Consider the following 25,512-nt stretch of genomic DNA (forward strand, 5'->3'; position numbering starts at 1 on the left):
GCTTTTCCTTTTGCCTTCAATCTTTCCCAGCTTCAGGGTCTTTTCCAGTGAGTCATTTCTTCGCATCAGGTGGCCAAGTATTGGAGCTTCAGCATCAGTCCTTCCAGTGAATAGTCAGGACTGATTTCCTTTAGCATTGACTGGTTTGATCTCCTTGCAGTCCAAGGGACTCCCAAGAGTCTTCTCCAACACCACAGTTCAAAAACATCAATTCTTCATCACTCAGCCTTCATTATGATCCAACTTAGTGATATTAGCAATCTCCTTGTTCTAGATATTTTACATGTAATCAGTGAGTATCACAGAGCACTTCTGCTTTGGGAATTGCATCTGAGTGTTAGCAAATGTCATACAGGCCTTACACACTCCTTGAGGTCCAGTCTCGGCTCTAAGAGATCTGTTTGTACTCCAGACTCTCATTCCAGCATCAGGGTCTGTTACCTGCAGGACAGGGTTGAGGTTGAGTGGAGGCCAGGCTTCCCAGTCCTGGCTCCAGCATTAACCAGCGGTGTGACTTTGGACAAATTTCTTCTCTTCCATAAGCCTCAGTGATCTTATTTTTGAGATGGGGTGATAATAATCCTGACCTTATTAGGTTTTGGTGAGGATAAAATGACATAAACATGGAGAGGTTAGAATGTGCTTGACTCTTGGCTCAGTGAATGTTGAAGGAGTGAGTGCACATATAATGATGTCAAGTTCATCAAGCTTTTTTTTTTGTAAAAGGTCAAAGTTTATTAATCCTCTCATGAAAAATCTGCACAATCACCACAGATACAGTCACTGCAGAATCTTTGCTCCTTTTTTTTTGCCAGCACTGACATTGACCTTTGCAGTCTCCCTGACTTTCTTCATTCTGTTCTTGCATCCCTTTCACTGTTTCCTTGAGATCTTTTTCTTCTCATACAGTTCATGTCTTGCAAGCCTATGTTTGGGCTCATTCTTCTTTGTGTGATCATGAAGGAATCGTAAATCATGCCAAAGCCAGTTGCTTTGCCCCCACCAAAATGGGTTCTGAATCCAAATACAAAGATACATCTGGTGTTATCTTGTACATTTTGGCTAGTTTTCCCCAAATTTCTGTCTTAGGTACTGTTGCCTTCCCAGGGTGAAGGACATTGATGACTATTTGTTTCTGCTGAAGTAGTTGATTGGCCTTAAACTTCCTGGTCCAGGTAGTCACTGTGTTGTTCACGATGGCTACTGATCTTCAAGCAACCAGGGAGGGAAAATCAAGCTGGTTTTTGGTGTTAGTTTCATGTCTTGCATTCTTAGTTTTTGTCGAGATCACATCTGTTTGGTGTACCATAACGCTTGATCATATGGAGAGGAAGGTGGTAGTGGGGATGGAGTATCATGGGAAGTAACCAGACTATTGCGATAACAGTATTTGATTCATAAGCTACTGGGATAAAACTGGGCTATCAATCTTAGAAAATAGCATTAGGAAAACTTTTCATTTCTATAACACATTACAGCTTAAATGTGTTTTCTCATGTCCTATTTCATTTAAAGGCTTCCCAGGTGGCACTAGTGGTAAAGAACCCACCTGCCATTGCAGAAGATGTAAGAGGCTTGGGTTCGATCCCTGGGTGGGGAAGATCCCCTGGAGTAGGAAATGGCAACCCACTCCAGTATTCTTGCCTGGAGAATCCCATGTATAGAGGAACCTGGTGGGCTCTCATTTAAACAGAAATTTAAGTGCATGGGAAAATGGTTTTTCTTTATGTTCCATCATCAGGCTGGCTCTGACCCAGGTATGCAGTTTCAGACCCGGGACACTGTCAGAACCACTCTTTGTGGCTTATTGGAGTCCTTGGGTGCATAAAGCACCCAGTGCTATGCTGAGCACAGAAGGATGTTATGAAAAAAAATAGCTTTTATACTTTCATGGCCACGTGTATGTGGTTCTGCTTAAGAATATATTTAAATAAACTTACAGCCAATATAAGGCTTCCTCAGTGGCTCAGTGGTATAGAATTTGCCTATAATGCAGGAGATTCTGGTTCGATCCCTGAGTTGAGAAGATCCCCTGGAGGAGGGCATGGCAACCCACTCCAGTAGTCTTGCCTGGAAAATCCCATGCGCAGAAGTAGCCTGGTGGGCTACCATCCATAGGATCTCAAAGAGTCGGACACTACTGAAGTGACTGAGCATGCACGCATAGCCAATGTAATGACAAAGTCTGACAAAAATAACCTTGAAATTCACCTCCTACACGGAGTGAGGGTTTGTGTGGTGTTCCTGATGACCCTTTGTTTCCACCCCATCCCCATCCAGACTCACCCCTGATTTCGATCCCATCTGGTCCTCTCCCAGGATTAGTTGTATAATTGAAAATGTGCCTGCAAACATAATCTCTGGATTGGTGGATTTAAACCAAAGCTGATTAGAGAGTTCCAATTGTAAGTGTATGGAAAGAGCATCTCTCTTTGAAATATGTTATTGATAATGAAAAGCGGAGAACCTCAATACTCTGCACACAGCTTGTGTGGCCTTTGCATGGTTTCACACACATCCTCTGTGTGTCCTGCTCTTGAGCTAGGCTCCTCCTAACCGCACAGTGTGACAGTGTGTTGGTGTTTTGAAAAACCAGCACATCTGTTTTCCCTTGGACTGAGCATTGGGCCCTGGGGTTCCTCTCCCTGCCTGTGCCCCCAACCCTACCCTAGCACACTTCTCAAGTTGCCTTGCTCTGGGGTCTCTCTGGTTGTGAGTGTGCATTCTGAGATAGGAATCTAGGCGTGAAGGAATATTTCATGTGAAAACAGTTGTAGGTTGATATTTGACTCCAAGAAAATGGTTTGGTTTATAATTATATATATGTGTATATGTGTATGCATGCATGCATGCTCAGTCACTTTAGTCCTGTCTGACTCTTTGTGACTTTATAGCCAGCCAGACTCCTCTGTCCATGGGATTCTCCAGGCAAGAATACTGGAGTGGGTTGCCATGCCCTTCTCCAGGGGATCTTCCCTATATATGTCTATATAATTCTATGAACTTTTCCTTCATACACATGTTTACTGTCAAAGTTTCCTTAGCTAGCAGGTCTCTCGGGGTGGCTGAGCGTTCCTAGAAGCACCTGTGTGGCTTTGCCTGCATCATTATGGATACTGTCATGATGGAGAATGTTAGAGGCCCATGCGCACCATTGCTGTGCATCCTTCAGAGGCTTTCTGGTGGAGGGGTTACCCTGTCCTTGTCTTGTCTTCCAACCTTAAGGGTCCTTCTTTGTTCCGTTGCCACCCTGGGTGACATCTTTTCCCCATAATCTGGATTTCCTTTGTCCTGATGTTACTGAACCAAACTTGGGTTTACTCACTGGCACTCCATAAAGCCTATCTACTGACACTGGGTTGTGGTGAAGGAAAGTACAGTATTTATTGTAAGGCGCCAATACAAGGAGGATGGGTGGCTTGTGCTCTAAAATCCTGAACTCCCCAAAGCATTTTTAAAGGCCAGGTGAGAGAGGGGTGTTTCAGGGTATGTGATCAGCTCCTGTTCAATTATCTGATTGGTTGATGGTGGTCAGTCATTTGGTGCCAGAAGGTCTGGGGGCTATGTGCTCATGATCATCGAGTAGCAATTTCTTCCATTTGGTGGTGGTTTTAGTATCTAAAAAACTCAGAAAATATGCATGAGATACTGTTATCTGGGTACTGCAAAGAGAAACTACAGCAGAGGATAAACAGTATGGGGTGGGGGGTGGTCTGTCCCTGGGAGGGCTCCATAGGGTCCTTCTTGGTTACACTGGTAGTTGTGAGTGTATGGCAGGTATATTATAGTCCTCTCCCTTCTCCTCCAATTGTTCAGTTGAATTATTTTTCTTTGTCATAGCATACAGCAGTCATATGACTCTCCTCCCTTTTGAAACCTTTTCTGGTCTTAATTAACCCTAATTCATCATGTTGGAGAAGATAGGGCAAAGGAAACAGTCCTGCATCAGGGAGCTGGGACCCTTTCTTTAGCGAGCCGTCCATCCAAGACTCAGGGCCCTTTTGCCTGGACCTGTCACTCACCAGCTATGAACCCACTTGCCTCTCCTACCTGTCCTACTTCCAGCCTCTATTTGTAAACAGGGAAATTGGGGGAGTCTTTTTCAGATCTTTTGTGTGAAATCCAGAAATTTATATCTACCACCTTTCCCCTGATTTACTGTACTTGACTTATTGTTGTTGTTCAGTCACTCAGTTGTTTCTGACTCTTCGCAACCTCATGGACTGCAGCATGCCAGGCTTCCCAGTCCTTCACCATCTTCTGGAGTTTGCTCAAACTCATGTCCATTGAGTCGGTGATGCCATCCAACCATCTCATCCTCTGTAGTCCCCTTCTCCTCCTGCCTTCAATCTTTCCCAGCATCAGGGTCTTTTCCAATGAGTCAGTTCTTCGCATCAGGTGGCCAGAGTATTGGAGCTTCAGCTTCAGCTTCAGCATAAATCCTTCCAATGAATATTCAGGACTGATTTCCTTTAGGATTGACTGGTTTGAGCTCCCTAAAGTCCAAGGGAGTCTCAAGAGTCTTCTCCAACACCACAGTTCAAAAGCATCAGTTCTTCACTGCTCAGCTTTCTTTATGGTCCAACTCTCACATCCACACATGACTACTGGGAAAAACATAACTTTGACTATATGGACACTCCATTTAAAGTACCTATAAATGATTGGTTGTATTCCCTGTGTTGTATATATCTTTGTAGCTTATTTATTTTATACATAGTAGTTTATACCTCTTAATCCCTTACCCCTATCTTGCCTCTACCTCCTCCCTCTCCCCACTGGTAACCACTAGTTTGGACCCTCCAAGTCCAAATGGCATTGTAATTGTTGTAAATGGCATTATTTCATTCATTTTTTTATGGCTGAATAGGATTCTGTTGTATATATGTACCACTTCTTATTTATTCATTAACCTGTTGATGAACACTTAGGTTGCTTTCACATCTTGGAAATTTGCAAACAATGCTATGAGCATTGTGGTGCTCTATGTTTTAAATTAGTGCTTTTGTTTTTTTCAGATAGATACCCAATTGGGGAATTGCTGGGTCATATGGTAGTTCTATTTTTAGTTTTCTGAGGAATCTTTAAACTGTTTTTCATAGTGGCTGCACCAATTTACATTGCCACCAACAGTGTTTGAGAGTTCCTTTTTCTACACATCCTTACCAACGTTTGTTATTTGTGTTCATTTTGATGATAGCCATTCTAATAGGTGTAGGATGATACCTCATTGTGGTTTTAATTAGCATTTCTCTGATGATTAACAATGCTAAGCATCTTTCCATGTGCCTGTTGACCATCTGTATGTCTTCTTTGGAAAAAAATGTCTATTCAGACCTTATGCCCATTTTTTGTATTTGGTTGTTTATTTTTTTTGATGTTGAGTTACATGAGCTATTTATATATTTTGGATATTAACTTCTTACCAGTCATGTCATTTGCAAATATCTTCTCCCATTCAGTAGTTGTCTTTTCTTTTTTTTAAAAAAATTAATTAATTAATTAATTTTAAAAATTAATTTATTTATTTTAGTTGGGGGCTAATTACTTTACAATATTGTAGTGGTTTTTGCCATACATTGACATGAATCAGCCATGGGTTTGCATGTGTTCCCCATCCTGAACCCCCCTTCCACCTCCCTCCCCATCGCATCCTCTCTGGGTCATCCCATTGCCCCAGCCCTGAGCATTAGTCTCATGCATCGAACCTGGAGTGGTGTTCTGTTTCACATATGATAATATACATGTTTCAATGCTATTCTCTCAGAACGTCCCACCCTCACCTTCTCCCTCAGAGTCCATAAGACTGTTCTATGCATCTGTGTCTCTTATTCTGTCTTTTCATATCATTGATGGTTTCCTTTGCTGTGCAAAAGCTTTTAAGTTTAATTAGGTTCCATTTGCTTATTTTTGCTTTTATTTTCTTTGCCTTAGGGGACAGATCCCAAAAAATATTGCTACGATTTATGTCAAAGAATGTTCTGCCTATGTTTTCTTCTAGGAGTTTTATGGTTTTGGTCTTACATGTAGGTCTTTAATCTATTTGAGTTTATTTTTGTATATGATGTTAGAGAGTGTTCTCATTTCATTCTTTAACATAAAATCTCTTAATTTCAAATTCTTTTTCATAACCCTGCTTTTGTACTCTCCTCCCATCACAATTACTGTTTTTAATATCATGTTTTACGTCAAATTGTTTTTTGTATCCCTTAGCTGCTTATTGTGGATGTGGATGATTTTTACTACTTTTGTCTTTTAACCTTCCTACTAGCTTTGTGTATGGATAGTTTTGTACCTTTACTATATGTTTGCCTTACTGATGAGCCTTCTCTTTTGTAATGTTCATGTTTCTAGTTTTAGCTTTTTCTTTTTAACTTTAAAGAGGTTCCTTTAGCATTTTTTTTGTAAAACTGGTTTGGTGGTGCTGAACTCTTTTAGCTTTTGTTCATCTGTAAAGATTTTGATTTCTCCATCAAATCTGAATTGGAACCTTGTGGGCAGAGTATTCTTGGTTATAGATTTTTCCCTTTTTTTACTTTAAATATATCATGCCATTCCCTTTTGGTCTGTAGAGATTCTGCTGAAAAATAAGCTAATAGCTTTATGCGAGTTTCCTTGTATATTATTTGTTGCTTTTCCATTGCAGCTTTTTAATATTCTCTCTTTAATTTTTGCCATTTAAATTACAGTGTGTTTCGGTATGTTTTTCTTTGACCTCATCCCGAGTAGAAGTCTCTGGACTTGGGTGACTGTTTCCTTTCCCATGTTAGGGAGTATTTCAGCTAGAATGTCTCCAGATATTTTCTCAGGTCCTCTCTCTCTCTCCTCCTTCTGGGACTTCTATAATATCAATGTTGGTATGCTTGATGTTGTCCCAGAGGTCTCTTAAACTGTCCTCATTTCCTTTCTTTCTTTTTTCTGTTCAGCTTCAGTAATTTCCACTACTCTTGTCTTCCAGACCACTGATCCATTTTTCTGTATCTTTTAGTATACTGTTGATTCTTTCTAGTTTACTTTTCATTTCTGTTATTGTATTCTTCATCTCTGTTTAGTTGTTCTTTATATTTTCTGACTCTGTTAAAAACTTCTGACTTCTTGTTCTGTGCATCCATTCTTCTCCCAAGTTCTTTGATCATCTTTATGATTATTCTCGGAAGAGGCATGGCAACCCACTCCAGTACTGTTGCCTGGAAGGTATGGACAGAGGAGCCTGGAAGGCTACAGTCCATAGGGTTGCACAGAGTTGCACACGAGTGAAGTGACTTAGCATGAACTCAGGATCATCACCTTGAACCCTTTACTCGGTAGACTGCCTATCTCCACTTCACTTCATTCTCCTTCTGGGCTTCTCTCCTTTATGGAACATGTTCCTCTTTCACCTTTTCCCCTAACTTGCTGTTTTTATTTCTGTGTATCTGGTGGTTGTGTTTCCGAACCTTGGAGAAGTGGCCTGCTGTAGGAGACGTACCTGTGTCCCAGCAGCACATCGCCCTCTTGTTACCCAAGCAGTATGCTCTAGGGGTTCCTTCTATGAGGGCAGCTTGGGTCCTTCTGTTGTGGGGGGCTGACTATGTGGGTAGTCTGGTAGGCTTGGTTGGCTCCCAGTTTGATTGGTTGCCAGGATCTGCCTTGCATTAAGGCTGCAGGCCACTTGTTGGCAGGGGCCAGGTCATGGGGTGACCGACTGCCAAACCCAGGAGGGCCCCAGGGCCACTGCTGGCTCACTGATGGGTGGAGTCATGGTCTAGGAGACTCTGGGGCAATTGCTACTTCATTGGCAGGTGAAGCCAGGACCTGGGGTTAGTGCTGGGTCTACTGGTGGGCAGAGCTTGTCTTGAGTCTAGTTGTAGGGCCCAGGACTCCCTGCAGTGGTGTTGGATTGTTGGTGTGTGAGGGTCAGTTACTAGTCATAGTTGGATACAGGATCCGGGGTGTCCTGCTAGTGGGTGGGGCCAGAGTCCAGTCTGTCCCAGTGGGCAGGTTTGTTCCACAGGCCCTGAGACTGTGGTTTTCTTGTGTCTGGTATCTGTCCCCTGGTGGGTTAGGCTGGTCTGGAGGCTAGAGCAGGCTCCTTGGAGGGCTAGGCTGGGGCCCAGGGCCTGGTTCCTGCCCACTGGTAGGTGGATCCGGGTCCTGGGCCCTCCAGGGGCAGGGCCGCGTCCAGAGGTGTATGTTGCTCAAGGAGTCTTAAGGCAGCTTGTTCGCTGGTGAGTAAGGCTATGTCTCTGCCCAGTTAGTTGCTTGGCTTGAGGCATCTCGGCTCTGGTGCCTGTAGGCTGTTGGGCCAGGGCAGGGCTGAGTCCTGAGGTTAATGAGCTAGAGGGAGGATTCCACAGTGGCTCTTGCTGGCACCAGTGTCCACACTGTAGAAAAAAGAGCTCACTCCAAACACCTGCCACCAGTGTCTGTGTCCCCAGGGTGAGCTGCAGTTGCCTCCTGCCTCTTTAGGAGACTCTCTGAGAATCAGCAGGTAGGTCTGACTCAGGCTCCTGTGAAATCACTCCTTCTGCCCCAGGACCCAGAACATGTGAGATTTTGTGTGAACCCTTTAAAAGTGGAGTCTCTATTTCCCCAGCCCTCTGAGACTCCTGAAAGTATGCCCTGCTGGCCTTTCAAAGCCAAGTGCTCTGGGGGCTCATCTTCCCAGGCAGGACCCTCGGACTAGGGAGCCTGATGTGGGGCTCAGACCCCTCACTCCTTTGGGAGAACCTCTGCAGTCGTGATCATTCTCCAGCTTGTGTGTTACCCACCCAGGATGGGAGGAGGGACTTGACTATGTCACGAGTCCATCCTTCCCTAGCTGTCTTGTGGTATTTCCTTCTTTATGTCTTTTTTAGCTGTGGGAGGTATTTTTCATTGCTGATTGTCCCATAAATATAGTTGTGATTTTGGTGTGCCCATGAAAGGAGGTGAGCTCAGGGTCCTTCTACTCTGCCATTTTGACTATCTCTCTCTACTGTCTTTTTCTTTTTGTGAGTTCTTGCTTAAATAAAGTTAGTTGGACACAATTCACTTTTTTAATTATTTAATAATTTTTAATATTTTTTAATTATTGAATAATTTTTTAATTATTTGGCTGCATTGAGTCTTAGTTGTGGCACGTGGGATCTTTTGTTGCAACGCAGACTCTCTAGTTGCGACTCGTGGGCTTAGTTGTTCCCCGGCATGTGGGATCTTAGATCCCTGACCAGGGATGGAACCCATATCCCATGCATTGCAAGGTGGATTCTTAACCACTGGACCACCAGGGAAGTCCCAGACATGACTTACTTTGAATAAACCATGTAGGCGCCCTCCATTTGTAAGTGTTCATATAACATCCCCATGATTAACCTCTGGCAGCTCATCTGGTGTCTGTGTCCTGCGCATTGATTTGCAGTTGCTAGGCTTAAATTTGCAGGAAGGATCTATTTCCCTTTTTAGAACCTGGGAGGGTGCTTTCGTGTTTCCAGTCTGTTGGAGTGTCTCCTGTTCTCCCAGATTTCTTAAAGAACACCTCAGCAATTGTCTGATCTCATTTTCATGTTCCTTCAGTTAATAAGTGAATTAAAGCCAATTTATTACCCAGGATTGCCTCATTTGTTTCAAAATAGCCTGTGTACAGAGGAAGCTCTATTCCCTTAGTGAGAGTTAACTCAAGTTTTAAAACCCATTCTAGAGAAAAACAGACTCATCTAGTTTGTTTTTGCTATTAAACACGTTTTTAAAAAAGGAATCGGCCTTTGGATATTGATGGAAGTTGAGAAAAATAGCTCAAAGACTGAAAAGGTAAATGAAGAGAGAGAGGGACAAAACCCTTGATTCTGAGTGTTCAGAAAAATGTGTGAAATGTTGTTCTTTCCCTTAATAGTTCCCTTAAGGAACATGAGAAAGTTTTCAAAGCAGTGGCTGGTTGAGGCATGCACATGGCAAGGATTTCTGTACCTCTAGGGGAAAATATAGATCAATTAAAATCTTCAGGAGTTTCTTATATTTGTCAGAAATTGCTTACAGACATCTGATATCTTTCTGATAATTTGGGAATTTCCATGGACTTCTGTGCTTTTATAGTCACCCATTTATTTTCTCTCTGCTGCCTTCTACCCTATTAGGAAGATAAGAAGAGAAAAAAAACAACAACACAAAACTAAGTCTGAAGCAGCGGACTGTTGGAAGCACTGAATACACGAATAACGCCGTTCAGGAAAATTGTAAGATGCTATTAGAATACAATGATGTCTTCCGGTGCCCAAGAACTTGAGGAAAGAAGCTAATTTTTTGAGCCTGTGTCACCACTAATCACAAACCCTGATGGGCTTTTGAAAATATACGTCAGTGACTTTATCATATCCTCAGAACAGTCCTTCAAGGTGTGGGGGTTATGCCCTTTATTTATTTATTTTCGGCTGTGCTGGGTCTCTTTCGCTGCCTACAGGCCACTTTCTAGTTGTGGTGCATAGGCTTCTCATTGCAGCGGCTTCTCTTTTTGAGGAGCATGCACTGTAGTGTGTATGGGCTTAGTAATTGGGTCTCATGGGTTTAGTTGGCCTGCAGCATGTGGGATCTTCCCAGATCAGGGATCAAACCCAAGTCCCCTGCATTGGCAGGTGGATTCTTAAGCACAGGGCCACCAGGGAAGTCCCTATGCCTGTCTTATACACAAACAAACTGAGGCATAGGTGGGCTAAGTCACTTTCTCACATTACCCAGATGGGAGCTGACAGAATCTAGCTCTTGTTTGTGCAGCCAGATCCTCTCTCTGAGTCTTGAACTGGGAACCTCATATCTGACAGATGAGGTTAGTCATCTACGGAGGAAATGCAGGGCTTGTCTATAGACATTGTGGCTCCAAAGTGACACTGCTGCAATGTCAGGAAGGCAGGACTGGAATGAGCTCGTAAATACAAAACTGACATCTTACACACTGTGTGGGTCTAATCTGGAGAGAGATGCTAACAAAGAGATGCTCCCCGGCTGGGGAGTAGGGAACACTGAATAGGAGGACAGAGGAGGAAAGCATTGTTTTCACCCTCCTGGGCCAGAGAAGAGGGTGGGGATTGGTGGGAACCTTCTTGTCTGCAGGGCAGACAGGCAGCTCCGCATTGTGCTCCATGTGTGGTCAGATGTGGCTCAGAGCACAGCTCTCTAGGGCCTCTCTGTTGCGAGGAGATTGTTAACAGTCCCCAGGTGAGAAAACCAAGTTCAAAGAAGGTTTACTTTGACAAGCCAAGGAGCTCTGAGGGGGCAGAGGTAGGTTCAGACTCTCTCTTTTTCTTTAAAAAAGTATTTATTTTATTTATTTTTGGCTGCGCTCAGTCTTTGTTGCTGCACATGGGCTTTCTCTAGTTTCTGGGAGCAGGGCTACTCTGTAGTTGTGGTGCTCGAGCTTCTCATCGCAGTGGCTTCTTTTGTCGCAGAGCATGGGCTCCAGAGTTCACGGGCTTCAGTAGCTGTGGCATGCAATCTGAGTAGTTGCAGCTCCCTGGCTCTAGAGCACTGACTCAGTAGTTGTGGCCTATGGGCTTAGCTGCTCTACGGCATGTGGAATCTTCTAGGACCGGGGATTGAACCCATGTCCCCTGCATTGCCAGGCAGATTCTTATCCACTGTACCACCAGGGAAGTCTCAGACTCTCTTGAGAATGTCATTCTTCCTCTTGCAAGTCTTGTCATTTCTGGGATGCTGAGCTTCGCGGATAATTGACTGTGGAGCCTGATCCCGTGGGTGGCTTGAATTCCTGTGTGTGCCTGCTGGGCCATAGCATCCCTCGATGCACACGCATCTCTCTGGGAAGCCTGGACTGCAGGAATGATTCCCTGGGTGACCTGGCTCCGTGCTGCCCTGGCCTGCCTGTGATATCTGGGGGTGTCATCACCATGCTCTGAATGCCAGCCTCCAGGGGAGCAGCCAGCATCTCTGACTCTTTGTCCCCCTTGGCAGATGGTCCTGATCTGAGAGTTTTCTGTGATACCCTCCCTGATAGTAGTAATTGGTGGAGACACTAGAATCTCATCTTAATAAAAAAAAAAAATCGCAAAATATCTCATCTTGAGAACAAAAGCTTTCAAAAGGAGTTGAGTGAAGATGTTTAGTTGCTTTCCACAGTATGGAAACATATTGATATAACCAAAGCACACTTGAGATATTTAAGCATCAAAGCATCTGTGGAGACTTTTTCTTAAGAGTAAAATGTATTGCTTTGTTCTAATTGATTCCAGAGTGAAGAGGCACTCTAAAGGCAAGAAGACACAAGGATTCTGTATAATTAGTTTGTGCTGTGTAAATGTAAATGGGTACTTGAAAACAGTTTGCTCTCTTAAACATCCTAAGTATTCCCCACTGCTGTCTTCCCGAAAATAGGACTGTTTAAACAAACCCCTTCTTTGTAGGTAGTGCAGAGGTTAACTCCAGTCCAGCTCCTGCCTAGTTTTCATCAACTCCAAACGCTAATGGTGTTTGAATCAATCGGAAAGATTTGAGCTTCCTGGATGGAGAGATGGCCTCTTTAAACTTGGATGCTATATATAGTATCTCAATATGAAGTGAGACTAGAAAAGTTTTATGAAAGAAGAATCCTCAAGTGCAGACAAAAGACAATCATATTCTGTTATAAAATATTTCCTTACATCTAAGACCCAGTTAAATGACAAGTCACCCTCAGCACCCTCCTTCATGCTCACAGTGGCTTAGAGCATCTTTATAACATAGGAATCATTTAATTTCTTCACACCAGGGCATCAAGTATTTCCACAAAAATACCAAATTTCCTCTTGTTTTCTAGTAGGACCATAGAGCAGACATTTGCTGCTTGTATCATTTTTAAGGACAGGCATTTAAAGCGGCACAAACCTTCGATATGGGCTTAAATTCTGAGTATTATAAAAATTTAGTGCAAAGTAGAGACTTCCTTGAAAGACAGGCTACTACTTATGTGTGAAGTGCTGACAAGAGCATTTTTTAATAAACACGTCTCAAATTTGGCATGCAAAGCGGGGCATTTAGAAAGCCATGAAAATAAGCCAGTGCATAAAATACGGCATTAAAAAGGTAACTGTGAACTTTACAGATGGACAAGTCTGAGCAAAGCTCTCTTTTGTTAGGGTGGATGTGAGAGCTTACGGGTCTTTGCTGCAAAAATAAAAGCAGAAACTTGTTTTGAAGTAGCAGCTACAGAGAGGGCTCCTTCTGGTTCATCCATATTTTATTAGGGTAGCAGTTAAAAAATTCATTAGTGACACCCATCTGGAGCTAACAGCACTCTTGAGGGGGTTCAGATGGTGATCAGATTTTTGAGTAGCACTTTACATGGAAAGAAAAAGACAATCGTTTATGAGAATTAATAGTACTGGGGAGAGAGGCTGCTCAGTGATTTCAGCTCAAACCCTTTCATGGGTTTTATGAGTTTCTAGTGCTAAATTCCTCTACTACTTGCTTCAACTGGAGGAAGGAGATCCAGGGGTAAAAAGGAAAGAAAAGAGAACTCAGGACATTGGATCAGAGAGTTGGGCAGGTATTGGACAACAAGAGTGGGTGGATTAAGTGACTAGGGATACCATGCTAGATGCCATGTGCTTTGGCCTCCAAGAACCTCCTCCATATAGGAAGCAGCTAAGGCTGCTCTGGTTTATCTTTACCTTAAATTCTGTCTACAGGGCTTCCCTGGTGGCTCAGATGGTAAAGAATTTGCCTGTAGCGCAGGAGACCCGTGTTCAATCCCTGAGTTGGGAAGATCCCCTGGAAAAGGGAATTGGCTGTCCACTCCAGTATTCTTGCCTGGAAAATTCCACAGACAGAGGAGCCTGGCAGGCTACAGTCCATGGAGTTGAAAAGAGACATGATTGAGCTACTAACACTTTTATTTTCACTGCCTACAGGGGGCCATGTCCAGGTGCCTTGGCTTTAAGATGATGTTTTTATCTTTGCTCTATTCCCGAATTGCAAGTAAAAATAGCTTTTGAATGATTACTCTGTGCCAGGCGTGGCAGAGGGCAGTGAACCTCATAACCTTCTCTACCGTCTCAGCAATGCCATGAGGTGGAGTCCCAGGTGACAGGCCAGATAACACAAGCAGCAGAGTCGCAAGTAACCCAAGAGCGCTCACTTAGAAGTGGCCGAGAGAAACTTTAAATGCAGGTTATCTGTCTCCAGAGCCCACATCATTTCCTGCTGAAAAACACAGGTCCATAATTTGTGTGTGCGTATGTACATGCTTTTTAAACAAGCTTTTTATTTTGGAAGATTTATAGATTTATAGAAAATTAGGAAGGATAATACAGTTTCCTTCACCCAGGTTTCCGTATGCTAACATATATAATATGTTATAATATATATTATGTATTTGTTGTTGTCCAGTTGCTAAGTTATGTATGTCTGACTCTTTGCAACCCCATGGACTGTAGTCCACCAGGCTCCTCTGTCCGTGGAGTTTTCCAGGCAAGAATACTGGAGTAGGTTGCCATTTCCTCCTCCAGGGGATCTTCCCAACCCAGGGATTGAACCCGCATCTCCTGGGTTTCCTGCATTGGCATATGAATTCTTTACCACTGTCCCACCTGGGAAGCCCTGTATCATGGTAGGATAATTAAAACTAAAAAATTAACATTGGTACAATGAGCTAAACTACAGCTTTTATTTGAGTTTCACCAGTTTTCCATGAATATTCTTTCATTGTTCCCAGATCCGATCCAGGATCCCACACTGCGTGGTGCGTGTGTGGGTTTTGACCCTTAAAACACCAAAGTGGGCTGAATGTTGAACCGTGTTTGGGCCCTGCTGTCCTGACTGCAGACGGGGGAAGTGAGAAAGCTGCCAGCCTCCCAGGGGCCGGTGGGGGGATTGGGGTGGGGTGGGGGGTGGTGGGCAGTGCCCAGGCCTCCCATTGTCTTATAGAAAGTGGAAACCCTATGTGGGGGAGAAGATTTAGAACAGATGGACGGGGACAAGTTTTAAATACAGGTCACACTTTATCTGCACGTAGTGGGCAACAACTACAGCTGCATTTCAAGAAACAAAAGAGGAAGATTCTGCAAAGAAACATGATCTACAGTGCTGTGAATAAGTTTATGATAGACTTGAACTCCCAAGTGTTCTAGGAGGTTATTCAGGACTCCCCTGTAAAGCAGAGGCTCCCAGCCCCACTGCCTACGGGGTCACTTAGGGAGCCTCCAAAGGACTGAGGCCTGAGTCCCTCTCCCCAACTCTGTGATGTCATCAGCCTGGATTGTGGCCTGGACTGTGGAATTTTTAAAAGATGACATTTAAAAGTGACTCTAATGTGTAGCCTTGTTTGGGAACCACTGATCCAAAATCTCAGCATTTCAGCTGCAGAACTAAACCAAGGACAGAGGTGACTGCAGCTGGACACACAGGCTGTATTGCTCTAAGTGGTGTCCCTCACCTAACACCTTCTGGAATCACCAGTGGCTTCCTTCCCTTCTGGTTCTTTTTCTCCTGAGCCCTCCTCTTCTTCCAGAATTCCTCCTTAACAAGCTCTTCTGTTCTCATCCATTCCTCTTCTCTCCAGCACAGGTCCCTGCCCTGTACTGCCTCCACCTGGAAGCCCTCCAGGCTTACACACAGCCTGCCATCCCTTCTTCCCCAGTGGTCTTGCCCTGCCTACTCTCAGTGATCCTGAGAAAGGATCGTGCCATTCCTGTATACTTTCTCTTCCCTCTACCTGCAGATTCTTTACTGACTGAGCCACAAGGGAAGCTCGTGTATATATATAATCTACATTCCCATAAATATTTGTGTATGTACATACACACTTGCATGTGTCTTTTTATTACACTCTGGCATGTGTGCACCCATGAGTATGCATGTGCGTGCACGCGCACACACACACACACACACACACACACACACACACACCCTGGTCCTCCCTGCCCATTAATGACGCTGTTGAAAATGTACTTCCTGTTGGACTTCTGATTTTAGCCCCCGATTTAAGCTTAGATTCTTGAGGATGCGGCTGGCTTGTGTTAGGTATGGGGAATTTTATATGGGATATGTGTATAATGGTAGAAGCTGACAAGGAAAAAGAATAATATTTCTGACCTAATGGATGTTTTTAAAAATGTAGGCATCTCGGTAAACTAGTTAGGATGATTCTGAAGGGGTTCTTTGTAGAAAGATTGAGAATATCATTTATCTGGCCCTGAAATATTTCTTTGTCTAAATGCTTGTTGGGGACTTCCCTAGTGGTCCAGCGGTTAAGAATCTGCCTTGCAATGCAGGGGACGTCGGTTTGATCCCTGGTCATGGAACTAATATCTCACATGCCATGGAGCAACTAAGCCTGTGTGCTGCACTAGCCCATGCTGCAACTAGAGAGTCCCAGCACCACAGTGAAAGATCTTTCATGACCTAATGAAGATCCCATGTGCCACAGCTAAGACCCAGCACAGCCCCCAAACTAAATATTAAAAAAATAAATGTCAACAGAGCGTGGTGGAGGGTGGGCAGTGTGCCCATACTGCTCAGAAGAAAGTGTACTCCCTGCCCATTGTTGTGAAGAGTCCTGGGGTGGATGTGGAGCAGAGAAGGATGCAGACATCAGGAGGATGGTTCCTCCTGGCTTGGTGCCTCCCTGCTGTGTGTAGGAAGCCGTGGGCTTCCTTTGCCCTGGGTTTGGTGCCTCCTAACTGCTCTCCTTGTGTCCTTTCTTGCTCCTGTCTGGTCTCTTCTCCCCAGAGGGAATCTTGTAAAACATGCAGATCATATCCCGCCTCTTTCCAGAGATCACTCTCAGGACAAAGAGCTAGTCCTGGTGCAGCCGGATGCAGTGGCTGGCTCCATCCTGCCACCTGCCTGTCACCAGGGTCCCCCACCTGCCCTTGCAGCTCCGTCCCTTTCTCTCTCAGGATCTTCCCAGCAGCCTCCCCCATGGCCTCCCTGCCTCCTGCTCACCTGTCAGGTCTCATCTAAATGTCACTCCAAGGCCCCACTGACCAAGACCAGGGCTCTGTTACTTGTGGCGGGGCACCATGAATCTGCCCGTCACCCTCCCCGTCTCTGTTCCTCTGTGTGGTTGCGTGATCACCACTGCGCCCTCCCAGGAGGGCAGGGGCCCTGAGAGCTCACCATGCTCCCTCAAGGACAGGGTCTGGGTCCTCTGAGACGCAGGTGCTCAGAGGGGCGAGACGTGGGAGAGGTTTAGGGAGGTGCCCCTGAGGATAAAGGAGGGGGCAGGGAAGCCTGCCAAGAAGACCAAGAAGGAGCAAGTCTCACAACCAAGGAAGTTCTGGTCAGGCTGACGGGGGGGCTCTTGGGCCCAGTTGCTTGTAAGAGTTGTCCTGTCTCCCCGGAATGGTCTGTGTTCACCCTATCCTTCCCTTTAACTCCAGGAGGTGAGTTTTGGGGCAGCACATACTTTGAGGAGTACTCTGGAGCTCAGAGAGTCCTCTGCTTTGCTGAAAGGCAAAGAACTGTCAGGTTAGCCAACGGAGCCAATTAGGCAACTCCATTGCGTGTGTGCTCAGTCGCTTCAGCTGTGTCCGACTCTGTGTGACCCTATGAACTATAGCCCGCCAGGCTCCTCTGTCCATGGGATTCTCCAGGCAAGAATACTGAAGTGGGTTACCATGCCCTCCTCTAGGGGATCATCCCGACCTAGGGATCGAATTCATGTCTCCTGCATTGGCAAGTGGGTTCCTTACCACTAGCGCCACCTGGAAGCCCCAGGTAACTCCACTAGTTAACTTCAAATTGAATTCTCTGTCCTCTGTGGTTGAGTAGCCATTCCATCCTGGGATGGTTTTTTTGCACGACTTACATCCCGTGCCAGATCGTAAGCAATCTGGGGGCGGGGATGGTATCTTGCCCTTGTCTGCATCCCCATCCAGTATCCTGTGTTCAGTGAGGACTGGTTTTGTTGGTAGGGAAAGCACAATTAAAATGGAAACTCAGTAAAGCTTGATTTATTTCTCTCCAGCACTTGTCTCTCTCACCAGATTCTTATTACAGTGACCCTGAGGCACCTCTGAATCCCCAGGTGCTCTCTGAACTGTCTGAGAAAGATGAACTTGCGCTCAGTTGAGTGTTTGTGCTTAATGTATATGATTGGATTCTGGTTCTTGGAAAACAAGTTAATCCTCAGGGATGTGTGGTTTCTTTATAATCCAGAACCTCTGGTTAACCTGAACATTTTATGAAAGTCTATGCCTTGACCATGAAAAATAGGATTAAAATTCCTTCCATGAAAAGAGTATATTCACTTATGTTTCCACTGTACATTTATACACAGGTCATGTTTTGTTTTGTAAAGTGCTTGTATTTCTCTAACTATTCTACACATCCTCAGCAGTGCCTCCGAGTCCTTGTGTTTCCCCTTCAGGAGGCAGAAGTGCTTTCCCCACCGGGCCTTAGCATCACCGAGCAACTTTCCCAAACCCACATGAGCATTTTGTGCAGATTTTAACTTGGGTATTGGCTTTAAGGTCTTCCAAGTAAATTCATGAGTATGTTTTCTTAAATTGAGTAGTTTAGATTTCCTAGTCAAAAATGAGTATAATCTGGTCAATGTATATTAGATGCCTTCTCTGTATACTAGGATTTGGGGGGTGGCTGTTGTAAGGATCTCATGGAGCTTATTTATAGCGTAAGTTGAGAATAGTTTATATACACCAAAGAGAAAAACTGACAGAGCTGGGTGTTAATAAATAGGGAAGAGGAGTGATGTGGGCTTTTGGTGAAGGCCTGTGAACTGGGTGATCTGGACTAGGTAGCTGATAGGGGAGGGGTGCGATGGATAAAGGGAGAACCTTAGAGGTGGGGCAGGCAGGATCCTTGCCAACCTGGCTGGTAACATTGGTTTCTCCAATTTTCTGCATAAGTTATGTAAGCAGATGCTCCTGGGTATCTTATCTGGGCTGTGTGTGGAAGCCCCGTGACATCTGGGCCAAGTTGAAGCCCTCATCTTTCACTCCCCTTCAGTCTCAGAGCTCACTGGGTGGATGAGGGTGGAGATGGGATCCCACACAACTGGGGACCTGCCAGTCTGCGCCGTGGAGAGGAAGTGAGAGGACTGTGCTCCCCTCCCCTGGAGCCTGCTGTGGAGGGTGAGGCTGCAAGGGAGGGAGACAGCTGCTGTGGCTCTGCCTCTGCCTCAGGCTTTCTGGGGCCAGATGGGCAGACTGGAGCCCTCTCTGGGCTTACACAGAACAGAGGGCACAGCTGGCTTAGGTCCCTCCCTCATCTTGCCACAGTTGACTTCCTGCCCGCTTGAACCTGTGTTCCCAGAGCTGACTGCAGCAAGCTGCCAGAAGGACTGTTTCTCTCCAAGATCTGAATGCGTTAGAAGCCTTCCTTAACCACAGGATGTGAAGGCTGGGCTTGGATGTCAGGGTGGATTTCAGGCAGGATAGATAAGTAACAATTGGTTTCTGGTCAGAGGGATGGGGCTTCCCAGTTGGGAACCCGCCTGGCAATGCAGGAGACTTAAGAGATGAGGATTCGATCCCTGGGTTGGGAAGATCCCCTGGAGGAGGGCATGGCAACCCACTCCAGTATTCTTGCCTGGAGAATCCCATGGACAGGGGAGTCTGGTGGGCTACAGTCCACAGGGTCACAAAGAGTCAGACCTGGCTGAAGTGACTTAGCATGCACGCACAGAGGGACATCATGTGCGTGTGTGTGTGTTAAATTGCTCAGTCGTGTCCCAGTTTTTGCAACCCCACAGACTACAGCCTGCCAGGCTCCTCAGTCCATGGGGATTCTCCAGGCAAGAATACTGGAGGGAGTTGCCATCTCCTTCTCCATAGGGACATCATAAATGTCCTCAAAAAAAAAAAAATTAAAAAATAAGTGGAAAAAGATTTCAGAGCAGCCATGTGCTCCATATGGGTTTCTTATACCCCTTCTAGCTCGTTCCACAGGTGCCCTCCAGATCCAACCCTATCAGCTCCTCTTCCCTCTCTGGAAGGTTAGGATTGATGCCATGTGACAGTCTCTGTTTCTGGGGTCACATTCTGGGAAGGCTCACACCTGGGGGGATGTCTCATGTACAGGTGGATTCAGGGGCTGGGCTACTCCATTCCCCACCCCTACCTCTCAGCCCTTCATTAGATGAACACTGTGGCCTGATGGCATCTTACCAGGACACCCCTCCTCCCAGGAACTCGGGCTCCCATTGGGGAACTGCTTGGATAGCAGCTGGACCAGGCCTGGGGAGGTTTCAGACCCTTGGATGAGTAGCTTTATGGAGGGCTACTCAGACCCAAGGGCCTACAGGCATTTGAAAAGAAGTGAAATTTCAAACAAATTATTTTCCACTTAATGTTGCTCCTTTAACTTCAGAAGGGTTATTTGTGTGATTGGACTTGCATAAAAAAATTAATTTAAAGTATCTTTAAGCCAAAAGACAATACAGATTTCACAGGACTCCATTTTGAAGGTATGAAATTGCTGAATAATTTTCCTTTGGTAATCGAAGCCAGAATTCAGTGTTCTCTCTGCTTCCTTCTGGATTCCTTGTTCTTTGAAAAATATTTTGCCAGTTTCACAGGCAGAGGAGAGTTAGTTCTTCTTGGCATCCCTCTGCCCTGTCCTGAACTCCTGCAGCCCTGTGCTGACCACCTCCAGGTGCAGGGGGCAGCCTCAGATGGCGAGAGCAATGAGGGAAAGGATGGGTCTCCTTGGGATCACAGAGCATGGTGACCCAGTTTGGTCTATTAAAAAAAAAATTTTTTTTAAATTGAGGTGAAATACATATAACAGAGAATTATCCTTGTAACCATTTTTAAGTGTACAGTTCAGTGTCATTAAGGACGTTAACATTGTTTTGTTTCTGTCACCACTGTCCATCTCTAGAACTTTGTCATGTTCCCAAACTGAAGCTCTGTCCCCGCTGAGCACTAGCTCCCAACATTCTCCTACCTCCAGCCATCTGCCTCTAGCCTCTGGCAACCGTCTTTCTACTTTCTGTCTCTAATAATTTGACTCCTCAAGGTATCTCATAGAGGTAGAATCAAACATATTTGTCCCTTTGTGACTATCTTATTTCACTGAGCATCATGTCCTCAAGATTGAGGTTCATTCATGTTGTAACAGGAGTCAGAATTTCCCTTTTTTAAACAAGGCTGAATAATTTCCCATCATGTGGATAGACCATGTGTTATCCATCCATTTGTTGAGGCATGCTTGGGTTGAGGCACCTTTGTCTATAGTGAATAATGCCACTATGAACACAGGGGTACAATTATCTCTTTGAAACCTGATTTCAATTCTTTTGGGTATATACCAAGAAGTGGAATTGCTGGACCATGTCGTAATTCTATTTTTAATTTTTTGAGGAATTCCTATACTCTTTTCAGCTATACCATTTTACATTCCCATAGTGCACATTCCTGTAGAGCACACTGGTTTCAATTTTTCCACATCATCATCAACACTTGTTATTTTCTGTGTATGTGTTTAATAGTAGCCATCCTAGTGAGTGGTCCAGTATGATGTATTAATGATTCCTTCTGTACATTTTCTGCATCTTTTTGTCATGTTCTTTTCCACCAATTCAAACTTTGATGGAAGAAAAGAAAAATAAAGAAGAAAAACAACCCATTTCTTTTGACTTCTTGTCATTGCAAGTTGTCATCCTAAGTGATGTGCTTGAAGGTAAAGGATACAGAAAAAGCATGTGATTTGGGGTCAGATGGGTCCCAGTCCATCCTTCCATCCATCCATCCATCCATCCATCCATCCAACTTTCCCTCCATATATCCTTGCATCCATTCATATATTCACCTTCTATCAAGCAACTTAAATGCAGGGCATGGTCATAACACAGTGGGATCCTGGATGCCTAGCGCTCTCTGTTTACCTGAAGAATCTGAGACCATCTGTATTCTGAGAGGTAGGGCAGGGCAAGATGTGTGGACCCAGTAGGGGAGGGGAGCTACAGCTATGCTTCACATTGTCTGCTCTTGCGTCTTCCATCCAGTCGGATTTGAGTCGTGGCAGGGCCCCAAGACTCAGCCACTTGCAAGTGTTTGATTTCTCTGAGCCTCAGTTTCCTTAACTGAAAGAAATGTTACAATTCCTGGTTGATTCACATGACTTTGGTAGGGAGCTATGGAAATTAATGCAGTGAGGATACGTCATGAGTAATGAGGTGCTACAAAATGTCAAAATAGTAACTGTTAATTACACTTTAATCACAGTTATTGTGAGCGCCAGGCACTGTTCTGAGGGGTCTGCCTGTAGTAACTCATTTAGTTTAATGCTCACCACCATCCTAGGAGAGAAATACTGTTGATATCTCCATTTTACTGATTAGCAAACTGAGTCACAGAGAGGCTAAGTAACTTCTGAGATGTCACACAGCAAGAAATGGCACAATGAGATTTGAACCAGGCAGTGAAGTGCTGAAACTTCTGCTCTCAGCTGCTATAGCATCATGCCTGTGAGAGGCATCAACAGTTTTATTGTCTGTATCCTCCTTGCATAGCTGGGAGGGGAACACAGCCCCTGGTTTGGAGAACACAGCAAACGGGGCCTCCTGTAATTCACTGTGAGCTGAATTGATGGGCATAGTGTCTCAGTCAGCTCTCCATGGTACACAGGCATGCAAAGCCGTGGAAAACTCAGGTAACCAAACCATACATATATCTTAAGAGTAGCCAGAGTAGGTGATTGGCTCTCATTCTGAGGAGTGCGCTGGCATTCAGCTTCAGCTCATTTGCTTTCCAGGCCACTCCAGGATGAAAGTGCTGATGCTCCTAAAAGATCAACAGGCAGGATGCTGGAGGCTCAGAAGGAACTGCCGAGGTTGTGCCTGAGACATGTTAGCATAATAGCCATGCCAGCTGCTCTGCTGAACAGAGGAGCTGAGACTCTGGGCTGAAGTCTACACATCCCAGGGGTCACTTCCTGAGAATCATCAGAGTTTCTTTACCAGGTTGGCCTGGTGACCACTGAGCCAGCATCTCTGACAGACACCCAAGAGATGACCTCTGAGCCCAGGGTTGTTCTCCATCCCAATTCTCGCTGAGCCAGGGAGGTGTGTGTGTGTGTGTGTGTGTGTATGTGTGTGTGTGTGTTCATGATGATGTTTTCTCTTTCTCTCCAGGCAGCCAAGATTGCTCACCACCTGCAGCATCTTTTCGGAGAAGGCGGCTGGCACGGAGGCCGGGCTACATGAGAAGCACCGCTGGGCCCAGGATCGGGTTCCTCTCCCCGCCAGTGGGCACTCCATTCCGGGCCCAGGGAGGGGCATGCGGCGAGGAGTCTCACCATCCTGAGTCCAGGGCCGGCCCGTGTGGCCTTGACCCTGGAGGCCAGGGGCGAGGTCGCTCGGTTGGGAGCCTCATTCCCAGGAGCACAGCAGCCTTGTCTCTGGCCTCTGTGGGACACCGAGGACGAGCTGTGATGGCCGTGAGAGGAAGCCCAGGGCTCCTTGGGGCTCAGCCCCGAGCTGGCACTGCCCTGCCCAATAGGCTCAGCAGGCTGTGTGGCCCCAGGGCCACTGGCTGTCGAGGGGAGCTGCCGTCCATGGACAGTCACGAGGCCCTGAGTCCTTGCTGGGAAGCCTGGAACAAAGGCTGTCCATCCCCGGAGAACGTGAGTGACACCAGCTGCAGCCTCGGAAGTGGCCCCAAGGCCTCCTCTATCCCTGCCAGCTCTCAGGACGTCTTTACCTCCAGCTTTAGTTTCATTCGCCTCTCCTTGGGCTCTGCCGGGGAACGGGGAGAAGCAGAAGGCTGCCCACCATCCAGAGAGGCTGAGGGCCCTCATCAGAGCCTGGAGGAGATGGAGGCCAAGGCTGCCAGCTCGGATGGGCCCCGTGATCACCCTCGGCTCCTCTCTCTCCCCTTCACTCTCAAGGCTTCTCAGGGCCTGGCAGATGCTATGCAGACCTCGGGGGGCAGCCCTGGGCTGGAGTGCCAGACTCTTCCTTTGTTGGACATGGATGCTGCCTCCTCCTGCCCCCCGGATCCCTTGTGGTTTGAGGCCAGCAGCTCTGTGGATGCTCACTGGTGGGACCCCCTGCTCAGCAAATGTGAGCCAGCGCTGCTGCACTGCCTGCAGGGCCAGCGGAGGCGGCTGGAGGTGGGTGTCTTACCAGCCTACGGGCCCGGGATGGTCACGGCTCAGATTAGTTCTGGGCAGAGGGCCAGAAATGACGCTTCTGGGGTTGACCTATTTCTCACTGGAAAATACGGCAGCACCTTTGGTGGCTGGCTGCAAAATGATATTGCTCCACTTCTGCTTCTTTTCTTTCAGCCTGAATGCAAATCTGTTCTCATTTTCTCTATCCCTTAGATGCTCAGGTTGGTTGGTTGTTGGACCACAGGCTCCGCTGCAGTTTCTGGCATGGGTGACTCAGGGTTGGCTCAGCGGAGCTCTTTGAAGCGGGAGGTCGGGACCAGGGAACAGGGGAGATGGAACTGGCTGGTGTGTGGATGGACTGAGTGATATAGAGGTGGTGATGCTCCAAACTGGGGGTGATCCAGAGTTGTTTCTGCATTTACAGCTCATTTCCCACTGCAGCTGTGGGAGCTCCTGACATGGAATTGAGGGGCTTTGTTTCTGTTCACTAAACCTCTCAGCCCCTTAGTTTCCTTTTTTAGAGATGATAACACCACACAGGGTTATTCCATGCTTCGGTGGGAATGTAAGTGCTTTGGAAATTAGGGTGGACTGTATAGATGTAAGTCCTGACATTGCAATATTGCTGGCCACCCAGTTATCTGAGGGGTGGGTCCACCTTGGAGTAGGCAGGGTTGTTCTACCCTAGAAAGTTCCCAGGGAAACACGGGCAGAGGTGACCCATTGACTCGTCCTGTTGAAAGACTGTTTTCCTTCTGGGGTGTGCATGCATGTATGTGTGCACATGTATATATATGTGCATGCATATGTGTGCGTATGTACCTGTGTGCATGTGTATATATGTGGATGTGTATACACATGTGCATGTGTGTGCATATGTGTGTGCATGTGTGTGTGGCGTAGGTACATGTGAGTAGGGAAGTAGAGTCTCTCTCATCAGGATTGGAAGGAGGACCTGAAAATGTGAGGCTCATGTTCATTCTGAGGGACTGATATCATTTGCTCTCAGCCCCTCACCTGTGGCCTAAAGTTCCAGGCATGTCCCTGTTTGCACTGTCCCAGACCAGCCATCAGATTTATCACCCAGGGAGATAGAGCAGCTGGGCCAGTGTGAAAGGGACAGTGCACTGAGCAGTATTCCCAGGTGATGCATGGAATCTTTGAGTCAGGCATGTCCAAAACTGATACCACTGTCTTACCCATTAAACCAGTCCTAACAGGCATCACTGTTGATATATAACTGTTGATTTGAGCTAATAGAATGCATCCAGCTCCTTAGAGGAGCTGCAGATTCTTCAACACCTTACCCACTGCTCTCTCCCAACCTCTGCTCAGTCTTTAAGCGCCCCCCAGTCCTGCAGCTAACCTACTCTCATGGCCATGGCCATGGTCCCTGCCTGGTTCAAATCCTTGTTATGTTTCACCCATGTTCGGTAAGGGGTCCTGATGTATATACTTTCCTCCAGAGTCTCTCTTCCCCAATTCCTCCTC

General features: G+C 45.9%; 2 protein-coding genes and 1 pseudogene across 5 annotated transcripts in view; 2 read left to right on the forward strand and 1 right to left on the reverse strand.

Annotated features, from left to right (window-relative positions):
• TSNAX (translin associated factor X) overlaps positions 1–23,304 on the forward strand; it is a 186,515-nt gene extending 163,211 nt beyond the window's left edge. Inside the window, exons 7-8 of the transcript XR_014076830.1 lie at positions 10,092–10,190; positions 23,042–23,304. The gene's annotated coding sequence lies outside the window, so the exon portion shown is untranslated. The remainder of the gene's footprint in view (positions 1–10,091; positions 10,191–23,041) is intronic.
• DISC1 (DISC1 scaffold protein) overlaps positions 1–25,512 on the forward strand; it is a 406,697-nt gene that overhangs the window by 45,479 nt on the left and 335,706 nt on the right. For all 3 annotated transcript variants that reach the window (XM_081570368.1, XM_081570366.1, XM_081570367.1), the window contains exon 2: positions 23,042–24,021. In XM_081570368.1, coding sequence (XP_081426494.1) covers positions 23,042–24,021 — 980 coding nt within the window. The remainder of the gene's footprint in view (positions 1–23,041; positions 24,022–25,512) is intronic.
• LOC145538335 (small ribosomal subunit protein eS24 pseudogene) lies at positions 781–9,326 on the reverse strand (annotated as a pseudogene). The gene is made up of 2 exons (XR_014076786.1): positions 9,271–9,326; positions 781–1,208 (listed from the first exon to the last, which is right to left on the reverse strand). The product of XR_014076786.1 is annotated as a small ribosomal subunit protein eS24 pseudogene (transcript).

Source organism: Giraffa tippelskirchi, chromosome 2, assembly GCF_054371585.1.
Source record: "Giraffa tippelskirchi isolate mGirTip1 chromosome 2, T2T-mGirTip1v1.2.pri, whole genome shotgun sequence".
NCBI lineage: Eukaryota > Metazoa > Chordata > Mammalia > Artiodactyla > Giraffidae > Giraffa > Giraffa tippelskirchi.